This window comes from Coregonus clupeaformis, chromosome 24 (assembly GCF_020615455.1).
Source record: "Coregonus clupeaformis isolate EN_2021a chromosome 24, ASM2061545v1, whole genome shotgun sequence".
Lineage (NCBI taxonomy): Eukaryota > Metazoa > Chordata > Actinopteri > Salmoniformes > Salmonidae > Coregonus > Coregonus clupeaformis.
In genome coordinates, this window is record NC_059215.1 from 16,704,757 (window position 1) to 16,720,859 (window position 16,103).

The 16,103-nt window shown below is 43.4% G+C and overlaps 1 protein-coding gene across 2 annotated transcripts in view; it reads right to left on the bottom strand.

The window, feature by feature from the left end:
* Positions 1-2,027: 2,027 nt before the first annotated feature.
* The window catches only part of LOC121537888 (rho guanine nucleotide exchange factor 25-like), a 37,332-nt gene continuing 23,256 nt past the window's right edge, over positions 2,028-16,103 (bottom strand). The window contains exons 7-15 of one of the 2 annotated variants that reach the window (XM_041845531.2): positions 14,658-14,747; positions 13,972-14,064; positions 13,285-13,335; positions 12,862-12,939; positions 12,136-12,327; positions 10,006-10,186; positions 9,322-9,572; positions 8,520-8,669; positions 2,028-2,631 (exon numbers count right to left, since the gene is read on the bottom strand). In XM_041845531.2, coding sequence (XP_041701465.2) covers positions 2,503-2,631; positions 8,520-8,669; positions 9,322-9,572; positions 10,006-10,186; positions 12,136-12,327; positions 12,862-12,939; positions 13,285-13,335; positions 13,972-14,064; positions 14,658-14,747 — 1,215 coding nt within the window. In that variant the 3' untranslated portion in view covers positions 2,028-2,502. Of the gene's footprint in view, positions 2,635-8,519; positions 8,670-9,321; positions 9,573-10,005; positions 10,187-12,135; positions 12,328-12,861; positions 12,940-13,284; positions 13,336-13,971; positions 14,065-14,657; positions 14,748-16,103 lie in introns of both variants that reach the window. The other variant, XM_041845530.2, reaches the window with a different exon arrangement.

A 16,103-nucleotide genomic window follows, 5' to 3' on the forward strand; every position in this document is an offset into this window, starting at 1 on the left:
TATTACTGTGGCAATACGAACTGAAGTATTTGAAGTCTCAAAAGCTTCCGTTTTTGGACAGAGGACGCAGAACTTTTTATCCACTGACACAATAACCCAAGTAGTTAGCTGTCTCTAAACTGTCATCCTTTATCTAAGAACCAGAGATGTAAGCTCCAGCCAGCAGTATGGTGTGAGCAGTACGGTGTGAGCAGTATGGTGTGAGCAGTACGGTGTGAGCAGTACGGTGTGAGCAGTACGGTGTGAGCAGTACGGTGTGAGCAGTACGGTGTGAGCAGTACGGTGTGAGCAGTACGGTGTGAGCAGTACGGTGTGAGCAGTACGGTGTGAGCAGTACGGTGTGAGCAGTACGGTGTGAGCAGTACGGTGTGAGCAGTGCGGTGTGAGCAGTACGGTGTGAGCAGTACGGTGTGAGCAGTACGGTGTGAGCAGTACGGTGTGAGCAGTACGGTGTGAGCAGTACGGTGTGAGCAGTACGGTGTGAGCAGTTCGGTGTGAGCAGTATGGTGTGAGCAGTATGGTGTGAGCAGTACGGTGTGAGCAGTATGGTGTGAGCAGTATGGTGTGAGCAGTATGGTGTGAGCAGTACGGTGTGAGCAGTACGGTGTGAGCAGTACGGTGTGAGCAGTACGGTGTGAGCAGTACGGTGTGAGCAGTACGGTGTGAGCAGTACGGTGTGAGCAGTATGGTGTGAGCAGTACGGTGTGAGCAGTATGGTGTGAGCAGTACGGTGTGAGCAGTACGGTGTGAGCAGTATGGTGTGAGCAGTATGGTGTGAGCAGTATGGTGTGCAGTAGTGTGCAGTAACAAAAGTCAGTAGAGATGAATGAATACAGCAGAAGCTGTGGCACATCATATCATTGGACTTAATTGACAGACGACTGTGTAACATCTTATTTCATATTTCAATACAACCCTTTCATGTCTCCTAGGACGTACCTAGAGGACGTCAAGAAAATAAACATTTGAAATATCAGTCAGTCTCCGTCCCCAACCATTGGCATGGCCATTTCTCTGGCCACATCTTTATAGTCTTCACTCGATTCCTTGTGTCTTCTCCTCCCCTCCTCTCCCCATCTCTTATAATCCTCTCCTTTCCCTCTGACGTTTAGCGAAAGGATGGGAGCTGAGGACTCCTTTCCCACGGGGGGCCAGTATGAAAAACTGTATGCACTCACTAACTGTAAGTCGCTCTGGATAAGAGCGTCTGCTAAATGACTAAAATGTAAATGTAATTGCATACTCCTCGTGTCCTCTCTATTCATCTCCTTCTCAAAACTCATTGGATGAGAAAGCCAGAGGTCCCATCCCTCTGACCATCTCCTCCAATGAGTTTTGAGAAGGAGATGAGGAGAGAAGACACGAGGAGTATGCAATTGAGATCATACCAAGGAATCAATCTGAATCTGAATCTGAGGAAAGACTTAGTCCGAGTGATGCCTCGCCTGCAGAGTGCCTCCAGGGGGCTCCCTCACCCCTTTATATTACTGAATATTCAGATCAAACAAGAGCCCATTTCGGTCAAACAGAAAAGAGAACATGGGAGTTCTCTCATTCTCGTCCTTTTGAAACACTGCGGCAGGAGCAGAAAAGCTATTTTCTATGACAGATGAATCAAAATTCTACATATATACGGATCAAATGTATTAATCTTGCTGTCATCCCCCCTCTCCTCATTGTCATACAGCAACATAGTGTACTGTAGGCTACTTTTAGTGGAGGAATGATTGAATGTTTTGACAATGGCCTGAAAATACAAATAGTTGTCTTTATAAAGGAGGATTAGAAGAATCCAGCAGTGTGAGAGAGTTGAAATAAAAGAGCCGTTCAAATCCACGGTCCTATTCTCTTCAGGGTGGAGTGCTTTTATCTGCATGTTTGTGCAAAAAGTTCCATGGCCTATCCTGTACACACGCACACACACAGACACATTTTACAGACATGCGTACACACACAGATGCATTTTACGTACACGCACGCACACACGCATGCACACACTTCTCCAGTGACCCCCCCAATCGTGAATGGACATTTTATTTTCCTGTGAACAAATCCCCTGGCCTTTAGATAGACAGTACAATAGATACTGTATAGAAATTCTCTAACAATAAAACTAGCAAAGTCATCAGTCATTATAAACCCTGATGTCCATTGAGTTTTAATCATACACTCAGCCATTGCATCATCCAGCTGGGTGCTACACATGTCTTCAACCTCGCTTCACGTCGCAAAAAAAAAAATCTGATGACGCTTTATAATTTCAGCCCATTAGAATCCTGGGGTATTTTTCTAAGAATGCCAGTGAACCGTCCTGTAACAGTCTGAAAAAGCAGCCTCCATCCAGTCCTTGCTCCATACAGAGAGTCATCCATCCATCTTCAAAAGGACCCTAACATTACAATAGCATCAACAGACGTTAGGTCTAGATGAGGTCCTCCTGCTTCTCTTTGTGTTAGCTGTGGAGGTCCATGACCTTCCAGTTTTCCTCCTAGCGGTCACGGTTCATAGGTCATCTTCATTGAGCTGGGCCAGGTTGCTGGAGCGCCGGCCTGCCGAGGGACCAGGGATGGATACAGGAGGAGGTCCAGCCTCAGCAGGCAGCCCTCTGCCACGGCAGCCCTCTCCTGCTCTCTGCTGGGGGAGAGGAGGAGAGGAGGATTAAAATATGTTTATAACTTGAAATGTTGATAGATTGAATGAAATGTAACCTAAATAACTAGTACTAATTCACGTTTTTTTTTTCTTTTCTCGAATAGAGGCACATGCCTCACTATAGCCATTGTGAATAACTCTGGGTAGAAATCTAGATGTCAGAAAATATTTTCAGGGGGAATTTAGGGGAAATGTTAAAGAATGAATATGCTTAGCAAGTGAGCTACTATATCAGCAACAGCCATTTGTGGTTTGTTTTTTCCGTTAACAATATCAGTCACAACAACACAATGTGTTGAGAGAGAGAGAGAACAATTAGGCCATTGATAGGCATCTTTGACTTTCGGACTTCCTTCTCTGGGTCAGCCTCTTTCCTGTTTGTTATGTACCCATAGGCCCCATGCAGCCTGAGCAAATACATAGAACAGCAAACCAGCTTGTCAGAACAAATGTTAGTCTGTCGGCACCACTCACTAAGTACAAGCAGAGATGGTCTATATTAGTGAAGACAGAGGGTTGTGTAGTTTATGGTTGGTCTGAGACACTCAACAGAGGTCAACAACAGGATACCTAGCTAGCTAGCTTTATTGTTCCCCAGTCTGAAAGGAGAGATGGATGATGATCATGATGATGAGTTGTGGCTAAATAGAGCAATTCGTGTACAGCAACACACCTGTTGGTTACCACTTTTCAAATCTTATTTTATATGTAAAATCCCTCCAATTTGTGGTTCTTCATATTGTTTCAGACAAAACTCCTCTACAGTATTCCCAATGCTCTTTCATTCTGAAGAATAATTCCGTTTTCTGTTTCTGGCCAACAGGGGGAGTAGTAGCCTACCTCTCATTTTGATGCAGATTCCTTCTCTTTGAATTGCTCCTCTATTCCTGTACAAATGGTTAGCATTTACTGAAGCCTTTCATATTTTAATGAACGTAAATGAGCATATAGGAATTATAATTATACCTCCTACAATGAACCATTATTTATTATTTATATAAATGTTCTTGCCATGGGTGATATAATACGTACAATAAAACTAGAAAGCAGATAGAAATGTACTGATGTGTAAAATATATAATTACATTTCAGCATGCATGCTTTCCCATAATGAAGCAGGGGAATAGGTTCTAGGAAAAGTAACTGGCCTCTGGTTTTGTATCCTTGCATTTGTGTATTTCTCTGGGTGTATGGTGCGAGCTGTGTGTGTGTGTGCATGCCTCTGTACTAGGGTTGAATATTTTCCTGGTATTTTACAAATGTTCCATCCCGAGAATAAATCAGGTAACCTGGTATTTCCCGCCAAAACCGGAAGTGTCATTCAAAAGCATTATAAAGCATATAAATAGGCCTGTGTCTGGATTTGATTAGAGTTTTGATCGAAAATTCAAGCCTGATGCTACCTGAGCCTGATGGGCCATACATTAAAGACATTTTATGAGCCCTACGTTAAAGACATTTAATGAGCCCTACGTTAAAGACATTTAATGAGCCCTACGTTAAAGACATTTAATGAGCCCTACGTTAAAGACATTTAATGAGCCCTACGTTAAAGACATTTAATGAGCCCTACATTAAAGACATTTAATGAGCCCTACGTTAAAGACATTTAATGAGGCCAAGCCCCAAAAAGCCCAAATGATTGTGCCGTTATCCAATATATATATATGATATAGGCTACTGCACATTATGCATGACAGAAAAACATAAAAGCCCATATATATACACTGCTCAAAAAAATAAAGGGAACACTTAAACAACACAATGTAACTCCAAGTCAATCACACTTCTGTGAAATCAAACTGTCCACTTAGGAAGCATGCTGTTGTGCAAATGGAATAGACAACAGGTGGAAATTATAGGCAATTAGCAAGACACCCCCAATAAAGGACTGGTTTTGCAGGTGGTGACCACAGACCACTTCTCAGTTCCTATGCTTCCTGGCTGATGTTTTGGTCACTTTTGAATGCTGGCAGTGCTTTCACTCTAGTGGTAGCATGAGACGGAGTCTACAACCCACACAAGTGTCTCAGGTAGTGCAGCTCATCCAGCATGGCACATCAATGCGAGCTGTGGCAAGAAGGTTTGCTGTGTCTGTCAGCGTAGTGTCCAGAGCATGGAGGCGCTACCAGGAGACAGGCCAGTACATCAGGAGACGTGGAGGAGGCCGTAGGAGGGCAACAACCCAGTAGCAGGACTGCTACCTCCGCCTTTGTGCAAGGAGGAGCAGGAGGAGCCCTGCAAAATGACCTCCAGCGGCCACAAATGTGCATGTGTCTGCTCAAACGGTCAGAAACAGACTCCATGAGGGTGGTATAAGGGCCCGACGTCCACAGGTGGGGGTTGTGCTTACAGCCCAACACCGTGCAGGACGTTTGGCATTTGCCAGAGAACACCAAGATTGGCAAATTCGCCACTGGCGCCCTGTGGTCTTCACAGATGAAAGCAGGTTCATTATTTCATTCATTCATGTTATTTTAGTGTTCCCTTAATTTTTTTGAGCAGTGTATATATATATATATATATAGGCCTAGCGATGCTCTCTTGGATAAATAAATGAAACTAGCTCCAGTAGGCTAATCTTTTTGAGTGTGAACTGTATCCCCCCACACACACAGCAGAGTCGCTCACCACCTTCCGGAGACATTTGAAACCCCACCTCTTTAAGGAATACCTGGGATAGGATAAAGTAATCCTTCTACCCCCCCCCAAAAAAAAATTTGTAAAGTGGTTATCCCACTGGCTATAGGGTGAATGCATCAATTTGTGAGTCGCTCTGGACTAGAGCGTCTGCTAAATGACGTAAATGTGCCCTTGAGCAAGGCACTTAACCCTAATTGCTCCTGTAAGTCGCTCTGGATAAGAGCGTCTGCTAAATGACTTAAATGTAAATGTAAATGTAATTACTGTACTGTATTGTATTATACTGTATTATATGGACTGGAATTACTCACATCGTTCAAACCATGATAAAGCAGGGAGAGAACATGCGATTCTGGTGCAGCACATGCGGCCTACAAAGTTACAAGTATAGGCTAGCGAATTTGATTTACATTTTGAAATATAATAGGGCCTATATGTATAATAAGTAGGTTGATGCATATATACCTTTCATAATATTTCCCCTAATGTTATTAGCCTACCTCCTCTTTCTCTCTATATTGTTGCTTCATTCCTTCATCGCTTTTAACAGTTAAATTAAATACGTTTTGTTGTCCTTATCTTCGTCATTCTAATGACAACCTTGAATAATATCAGACTAGAATTACAGTGGGGAAAAAAAGTATTTAGTCAGCCACCAATTGTGAAAGTTCTCCCACTTAAAAAGATGAGAGAGGCCTGTAATTTTCATCATAGGTACACGTCAACTATGACAGACAAAATGAGGAAAAAAAATCCTGAAAATCACATTGTAGGATTTTTTATGAATTTATTTGCAAATTATGGTGGAAAATAAGTATTTGGTCAATAACAAAAGTTTCTCAATACTTTGTTATATACCCTTTGTTGGCAATGACACAGGTCAAACGTTTTCTGTAAGTCTTCACAAGGTTTTCACACACGGTATTTTGGCCCTTTCTCCATGCAGATCTCCTCTAGAGCGTGATGTTTTGGGGCTGTCGCTGGGCAACAAGGACTTTCAACTCCCTCCAAAGATTTTCTATGGGGTTGAGATCTGGAGACTGGCTAGGCCATTCCAGGACCTTGAAATGCTTCTTACGAAGCCACTCCTTCGTTGCCCGGGCGGTGTGTTTGGGATCATTGTCATACTGAAAGACCCAGCCACGTTTCATCTTCAATGCCCTTGCTGATGGAAGGAGGTTTTCACTCAAAATCTCATGATACATGGCCCCATTCATTCTTTCCTTTACACGGATCAGTCGTCCTGGTCCCTTTGCAGAAAAACAGCCCCAAAGCATGATGTTTCCACCCCCCATGCTTCACAGTAGGTATGGTGTTCTTTGGATGCAACTCAGCATTCTTTGTCCTCGAAACACGACGAGTTGAGTTTTGACCAAAAAAGTTCTATTTTGGTTTCATCTGACCATATGACATTCTCCCAATCCTCTTCTGGATCATCCAAATGCACTCTAGCACGGGCCTGGACATGTACTGGCTTAAGCAGGGCACTGCAGGATTTATGTCCCTGGCGGCGTAGTGTGTTACTGATGGTAGGCTTTGTTACTTTGGTCCCAGCTCTCTGCAGGTCATTCACTAGGTCCCCCCGTGTGGTTCTGGGATTTTTGCTCACCGGTCTTGTGATCATTTTGACCCCACGGGGTGAGAACTTGCGTGGAGCCCCAGATCGAGGGAGATTATCAGTGGTCTTGTATGCCTTCCATTTCCTAATAATTGCTCCCACAGTTGATTTCTTCAAACCAAGCTGCTTACCTATTGCAGATTCAGTCTTCCCAGCCTGGTGCAGGTCTACAATTTTGTTTCTGGTGTCCTTTGACAGCTCTTTGGTCTTGGCCATAGTGGAGTTTGGAGTGTGACTGTTTGAGGTTGTGGACAGGTGTCTTTTATACTGATAACAAGTTCAAACAGGTGCCATTAATACAGTTAACGAGTGGAGGACATAGGAGCCTCTTAAAGAAGAAGTTACAGGTCTGTGAGAGCCAGAAATCTTGCTTGTTTGTAGGTGACCAAATACTTATTTTCCACCATAATTTGCAAATAAATTCCTTAAAAATCCTACAATGTGATTTTCTGGAATTTTTTTCCACAATTTGTCTCTCATATTTGACGTGTACCTATGATGAAAATTACAGGCCTCTCTCATCTTTTTAAGTGGGAGAACTTGCACAATTGGTGGCTGACTAAATACTTTTTTTCCCCACTGTAGATGCAGAAGGCTTTCACTTCTCTTCACGAAGATTGAATGGTTATGGGTCTGAATAAGTAACTGCTATAGCCTACCACCATCGCGTGTTCGCTCTTCTTTCAAACTACCCATGAGTTCTAACTTCTGTTGGCTGCTTTATTGAACATTCAGCAAACAAGAGCGTGCGTCCCTCTTCGAATAATCTATTGGTATAAGAAATGACCCCCCAAAAATTACAGTCTAGCTTTTCCTGCATGGGACTCCGAGAGCTAAGGAGTGTTTTTTAAGGAGAGAGGCCAGCGGAGCACAGGTGTGTGCGTATTGCGCAAGAGACAGAGGCTATAAGTTAGAAGCTATTATGCATAACCCATAATTAATTAGCTAAATATAAGGCTACTAATACATTTAATGTATTACCTGAAAGAGGTAGGCTAGGTCATCTATATATAGGGCTATATATCAATCTAGAACAGGATTATCTATTTTGGATGCAATTTGAATGGAGTTGGTGGAGAGAGAAAGACTGCGAGAGAGTGCTCGCTCGTGCACTGATTTAAAGCAACGATATTAATAGGCAGATGGAGATGGGTAAATTAGACCTGCATTCGGTCTTTATATTACTATAGCGATAGACTATGCTGCAACAAATACAGGCCTACCTGTCACAAGTACAACAGTTACCATGATGAGATGATAGGTCTATATGCATTGTGAACTGCGCTCCATACTGAGATAGGCTGTCTGTCCCCACCCTGAGCATTGATTCATCATGCAGAGGCCATAGAGAAGACAGATTTAAACATTGCATATAATTTAGCAGTTCCATTTCACCCAATGCTGTTCATATAAATAATTTTTTCTAATTTACTGGTTTCTTATCCTGGGAAAAGGGAGTGATTTTAGGCGGTAAATCCCGGTAAATCTCGGTAACCGGGTTCCCGCCATTCAACCCTAGTCTGTGCGTGTACACATGTGTGTGTGTGTGCACGTGCATCTGTGCGCTTGCATGTGTGTGTGTGTGTGTGTGTGTATGTGCGTATACCTGTGTGCTGTACAGCCCATTGGAAACAGCTTGGCACTGCAGGGGGGTCTGGGTCCTGGAGTAGTGAGACAGGCCAGACTGGTCGGTGAAGGCTAGCTGGATGTGAGACTGACAGACTGTTGCCTGGGAGTTCCTACTGACCAGAGGAGACTGCGAACACACACACAACACAACACATCTAAACATCGCATACTGAGAGCTGAGAGCAAACAAATTATTGTTAATCTTTATCGTTGCATGAGATCTCAGATTATTTCAGATTTTCAGATTAGGATATTAATTAAAGGATGACATGTAGTCTGTAGTGTGGATGTTGTGGTCTATGTGATATAGTCTGTAGTGTGAATGTTGTGGTCTATGTAATGTAGTCTGTAGTGTGAATGTTGTGGTCTATGTAATGTAGTCTGTAGTGTGGATGTTGTGGTCTATGTAATGTAGTCTGTAGTGTGAATGTTGTGGTCTATGTAATGTAGTCTGTAGTGTGGATGTTGTGGTCTATGTAATGTAGTCTGTAGTGTGGATGTTGTGGTCTATGTGATATAGTCTGTAGTGTAGATGTGTACACTCGGTCAGGCTTGGCCAGAGCCCATTCCAGTCCAGCGAGCTAAACGGGGACAGCAGCGTCTCCTTGTTTTTGGTCAAACAGAAGCAATGTGTCTGACAGCTGTAGGTCACTGAGGTGTGTGTGTGTCTCTGTGTGTGTGTGTGTGTGTGTGCTTGCTTGCGTCTGCCGTCTGTGTGTGTGACTGGACCCCTTACCGCCAGCAGTGTGTGTGTGTACAGTTTGCATGTGTGACCTTACCTCCTGGGGTGTGTGTGTCTCACCAGGTCCCTGGGGGCAGGTTACCTGACCGCCCTGGCTGGGCAGGTAGAGGGTGGGGAGGGAGGTGTTGTAAGACAGGAGGCAGGGCAGGCGCTGGCGGTCAATGGAGGCCGAAGAGTGGGGGCGCAGGGGGCCGGTGGCCGCAGACAGGGGGGCTCTCATGCTCCGGCCCATGCTGTTGGACTTGCTGTTACTCTCCCTCCGCTGGTACTCAATGGGAGACTGGAGGGCTGGATGAATGGATGGCACAAGACGGAGAGAGGATTTAGACCAGGCACATTTTTATTTTGAAAGTGTTTTTTTATGAGTATTGGTCATTGTAGTTTCATGTTGTGTGTAAGTGAACTTGGTACTGAACTGCTTTTGGCTAACATTACTGCTCAGTGCTCACATTGCATAAGAAGCAAGAGAGACCAAAGCTAAAAGGCCTAAACATCAGACATGTGACTGGTAAAGGATTGTTTTGCCATCAGTATGTCTCCAATCATACCATTGGAGGAAGTTGAGCTCAAGCAGAAGGGCCAGACATGAATAACGGTAAGTGGTTGTTTACTGTTTAGGTTTTGTCTATCTGGGTCTCCAGCCCTACCATTGAGCACGTTGGCAGCATGGGGGTCTAGATATGAATCCTGAAAGTAAAGCCGTTGTGTTTTTCCATCCTACCGTTGAGAAAGTTCCTTTGGGTCTCCAAGATCTGTCCCACATCATCGACCCAGGCCCTGCAGACCTCTGGGGAGGTGGCCTGCAGCACGTAGCGCACCATGCTTCCATCAGTTCCTCGTGATGTCAGCACCAGGCGGTCCGCCTCCCCCTCCACTGGATCCTCCACCCCCAGACAGCTCACCTGGAACACACCGCACGTGTATGCAGTAGGGTTGCACAATTCTGGTTACTTAACCAAAATTCCCAGGTTTTCCAGAAATCCTGGTTGGAAGATTTTCCGGAATAAGGAAGGAATCCGTGAATCCTCCAACCAGAATTTCTGGAAAACCTGGGAATTTTGGGAAAGCAGCCTTAGTATTGAGTGAACATTCTGAACATTGCTGATAGGATTAATAGAGTTGACACGATTACCTATTCCAATCATATCTGATCTACGTGATACATTTCTATCTGAACATTCCTGTAACGTTCCATCCACCTGGACAGACCACATCTTACCACCATCTGGTGGAGGAGAGCAAGTCATTAAATACCTCACCAACACCAACTGAACAAAGAACAGACACGGATGCTTCAGAGACTTCCAAGAACACTCACAACCCTGTCCATGTGTCTCGGACTGCTGGTGGTTATGTAACTTGCACACAACGTTAGATTTGGACAAACATTTTGTTTGTTTACACCGACTGGTTATGCCAGCGTTGCCCAAACTCGGTCCTGGGGACCCCAAGGGGTGCATGTTTTGGTTCTAGCCCTACACAGCTGATTCAAATAATGAACTCTTCATCAAGCTTTGATTATTGGAATCAGCTGTGTAGTGCTAGGGGAAAAAAACTAAACGTAAACCCCTTTGGTTCCTCAGGACTGAGTTTGGGAAACGCTGGGTTATGCAATTCACTACCTGGGGCAAGAGAAGCCATGTAGCTAACAACAGTCAAATTGTATTGTTTTGTTTCTAACTTTTATTGAAGTTTCTACATTCAATCTAATCTGACATTGAAGAAGAGAAGATAATAAGAATTAGAAGAGGAGAAGAGAAGAGAACAGCATAAGAACAGCCCTTAGCCGTGGTATATTGGCCATATACCACACCTCAGGCCTTATTGCTTAAATATGTAATGCAGTTAATAACAGCTTCAGATTCTAAATAGGCCCACAAACCAGAGGAAAACAGTTTTGTAAAAGCTGAATGATTCATCCCATGAGGGGGTTCTTTTTCGTGAAGAAGAAAGACGGGGGTCTGCGCCCTTGCATTGAAATATCTCTCTCTCTCTCGCGTCTCCTTAATTTTTGAATAAACTAATTTCAATTTCTCTCTCTCTCTTTTAGTCAACTACTCACCACATTTTATACACTGCTGTGCTAGCTAGCTGTAGCTTATGTTTTCACTACTAGATTAATTCTCTGATCCTTTGATTGGGTGGACTATATGTCAGTTCATGCTGCAAGAGCTCTGATAGGTTGGAGGACGTCCTCCGGAAGTTGTCATAATTACTGTGTAAGTCTATGGAAGGGAGTGAGAACCATGAGCCTCCTAGGTTTTGCATTGAAGTCAATGTACCAAGAGGAGGACGGAAGCTAACTGTCCTTCGGCTACACCATGGTGCTACCCTACAGAGTGCTGTTGAGGCTACTGTAGACCTTCATTGCAAAATAGTGTGTTTTAATCAATTATTTGGTGACGTGAATATATTTAGTAAAGTTTTATCTAAAAAGGATAACTTTTTTAATGTTTCACTATTTTTATTGTTATGAAATTCACTGAGGAGGATGGTCCTTCCCTTCCTCCTCTAAGGAGCCTCCACTGACATACATTTATACTGACTCTACACACACGCACACCGACTCACATACAAGCTGCTGCTACTCTTTATATCTTATATCCTTTTGCCTAGTCACCTTACCCCTATACAGTATGAAAATGTATGCACTCACTAACTGTTTGGGAAACACTGGGTTATGCAATTCACTACCTGGGGAAAGAGAAGCCATGTAGCTAACAACAGTCAAATTGTATTGTTTTGTTTCTAACTTTTATTGAAGTTTCTACATTCAATCTAATCTGAAATTGAAGAAGAGAAGAGAATAAGAATTAGAAGAAGAGAAGAGAAGAGAAGAGAAGAGACCCACCTTGATGCTGCTCTTGAAGGTGTAACCAGGAAGTGAGAACCCTTTCTTCCTGTCGATTGGCTCGCTGAAGATGACCAGCTGTTCAAACAGGAAGACCCGCCTCTCCTTGGCTCGGGACAGGAAGCTGCTGTCCTGTTCCATCACTGTGAAGGTGTCCTGCTGTAGCAGCTTCCCCTGTGCCGTGATCTTACCCTGGGGACAAAAAGAAGGATGGAGGGAGAGACAGAGGATGAATAGAGGATAGGGGTTTATTATATGGCTTAATTATGGCATGCAGCAGTGTTTTTGCAAACCTCTGCTCGAGCCCCCGGCCAGTTACTTTATGTTTTCCAGAACTAGCAGACCTGATTCAAATGATCACCTAATCACTAAACCCCTCATTAGTTGAATCAACAGTTCTAGTTCTGGAGTACATCAAATAAATCGACTGGCTGGGCCTGGGGTTACTTGAGGAGAGGTTTGGGAAAGACTGGCTTACAGTGCATTACATAACTTATGAGAACTAGGAATGTGGAGTATTTGAAAGAGGGACCTAGGGCTCGATTCAATTATTGCCACGGAAGTTCAGCGCTATAGAAATGTGAAGATAATTTCCAATTGAGCTGACATATGCAGCGTTTAACGTGACTGCAGTCTTTGCGAACTAGGAAACATTGCCTTTATATTTCAATGGTACTGAAGTTCCACGATATGGATGAAATTGAGGCCTAAGTTCCAGTGCCTTACCTCAAAGCCCTGCAGGCGTCCCACGTTCATCATGTCATTACAGCGTTTGGGCACAAAGCACATCACCTCTACCGCTTTCTGTGTGTGTGTGTGTGTGAGAGAGAGAGAGAGAGAGAGAGAGAGAGAGAGAGAGAGAGAGAGAGAGAGAGAGAGAGAGAGAGAGAGAGAGAGAGAGAGAGAGAGAGAGAGAGAGAGAGAGAGAGAGAGAGAGAGAGAGAGAGAGAGAGAGAGAGAGAGAGAGATATCCTTAAAACTAGCAAATCTTGAATACAGGTTGTTTGACTAGAGAGAACCCTTCAACTCAACAAAATAACACAGAGCCTCACATGCTCTAGTATTCGCCTGTTCCTAGAGAACTTACATAGTAGATGCATTGTAGAAACAGTGTAATAATATCATAAGCTGTATCAGAACAACACCCACCTCCAGCTCTTCTGTGTCCATCCCAGCTTTGGTGTAATACTTGAGGAAGTCCTGTTCACATAAACACAGCATAGAGTCAGAACCATTCCAGTCAATGTTATGTAAGGTGAGGACATCTGGATGATGCTTTTTTAGTTTCCCAGATCAATTTGAATACCAGAGAGAGTACAAGCTTGGCACTAGGTGATAGTTTTATGACCATGTTCATTGCCCCAGTATCTGTGCTTTAACGATGAGTATGACGTGTCTCCTCTCTAACGTCCAGGAAGTTCCAATTCAAACTCCCATTACACAGCTCTGCAAGCGCTATGATGTCAAAATACGTTTGTTACGCACCAAATATGGGGTTTCGCTGAGCAACTATGTTAATTTACTCCCGTTACGGCCAGTATTTATTTCCAAAAGAGGTCTAAATAAAATGCCTCTTCGCCATTTTGTGTCTGTGTGTCTGTGTGTGTCTGCACTTGTGTGTGTGTCAGTGTGTCGTATATCCATGTATATGTGTGTGCGCTTACATTCATCCGTCCGTATGTGTGTGTGTGTGTGTGTGTGTGTGTGTGTGTGTGTGTATGTCAACGTGTGCATGCGTTTGTGTCTGTCTAAATGCGTGCGCGCATGTGTACGTTCTTGTGTGTACGTGCTTGTGTGTGTGTATACTATACGTGTGTATACGTGTGTGTGTGTCACCTTGAGCAGCAGTTGGTACTTCATGATCCTCTGGACTGGTTTGATCAGCAGGTCGTTGAGTTGTAATCTGTGACCCAGATGTTGCCTTAGCTCCTGATAGGGGGGGGGGGGGGGGGGTGCAACTCAATATTAGTAAGTTGTTCTTAATGTTGTGTTCATTCAGTGTATATCAATATGATATAACTCAAAATGTCATTAATATGACCAACCATAACATTGCTTTCCTACAACATCCAATATGGCATAATTACATACTTTATTATATGGCATAGCATTATGACATGGTTTGGGATACATACAGACTCATTACCTCAACCATATATTATCAATATGACTTGTCTTCATGTGACATACAGACTCATTACCTCAACCATATATTATCAATATGACTTGTCTTCATGTAACATACAGACTCATTGTCACAACCACCCATCAATATGACATGTTATTACTTTCACATAACCACATCAACAAAGCACAGCATTATTCCCACAGCCTATCAATGTGACATGTTACATTACTACAACCACCAATCAACGTGACCAAACATGTCATTACCACAATAGGAAATAACATTCCAGCAAAGGGAGTCTAATGAAACTGAATTGTATTTTCAAACGAGAGATTCAGTAAGATAACAGTGATGTATGGTGGACTTAGCTGTATGTTTGCTAAGAGATACTAACCTGGAAGTAGGTCTCGATGTACTCGGAGACGATGTGTTCCGACTTGGGTTTATTCTGGCAATACACCACGTACATGTGGAGGCGCCTCTCCTGCAAGACAAACACACACACAGACAGTCAACTTTATAGCAATTTATCATATCAGAAAATAAACAGTACTGTACACAGCACTATCCATAACTGCTTTGAACATATTGAACTAGATTCAAAATACTTTCAAAACAGAAACCCCTAGAAGTAGACGTTTATTGTGTTACAAAACTGTGATTATAAACTGGGTGGTTCGAGCCCTGAATTCCGATTGGCTGAAAGCCATGGTATACCACGGGTATGAAAAAAACATTTATTTAAACTGCTCTAATTACGTTGGTAACCAGTTTATAATAGCAATAAGGCTCCTCCGGGGTTTGTGATATATGGTCAATATACCACGGCTGTCACATCTCCTCCCATTGCTCCCCTCCGGCGCTCTGATTCGCCGGTCTACTGAGCCACCGGTCTGAGCTCACCACCTCGGCAACACCGGAATGGAAACCCAACGCACCCTAATCACCTCCAGTGCACCTGCACCTAGTGTTAAGTAAACCTTTACATTGTTGATTCCTGCGTCTGCGTCCTGCCTCTTCGTATCCTCAGTACTCGTCACAACGGCTAAGAGGTGTGTCCAGGCACTCTGTGTTGCGTCGTGCATAAGAACAGCCCTTAGCCGTGGTATATTGGCCATATACCACACCTCCTCAGGCCTTATTGCTTAAATATGTAATGCAGTTAATAACAGCTTTAGATTCCAGATAGGCCCACAAACTAGAGGAAAACACTTTTGTAAAAGCTGAATGATTCATCCCATGAGGGGGTTCTTTTTCGTGAAGAAGAAAGATGGGGGTCTGTGCCCTTGCATTGAAATATCTCTCTCTCTCTCGCTTCTCCTTAATTTTTGAATAAACCAATTTCAATTTCTTTCTCTCTCTTTCAGTCAACTACTCACTAGCTAGATGTAGCATATGTTTTCACTACTAGATTCATTCTCTGATCCTTTGATTGGGTGGACTACATGTCAGTTCATGCTGCAAGAGCTCTGATAGGTTGGAGGACGTCCTCCGGAAGTTGTCATAATTACTGTGTAAGTCTATGGAAGGGGGTGAGAACCATGAGCCTCCTAGGTTTTGCATTGAAGTCAATGTACCCAGAGGAGGACGGAAGCTAACTGTCCTTCGGCTACACCATGGTGCTACCCTACAGAGTGCTGTTGAGGCTACTGTAGACCTTCATTGCAAAATAGTGTGTTTTAATCAATTATTTGGTGACATGAATATATTTAGTAAAGTGCTTTTTTTATGTTTCACTATTTTTATTTTTATGAAATTCACTGAGGAGGATGGTCCTCCCCTTCCTCCTCTAAGGAGCCTCCACTGACATACATTTATACTGACTCTACACACACGCACA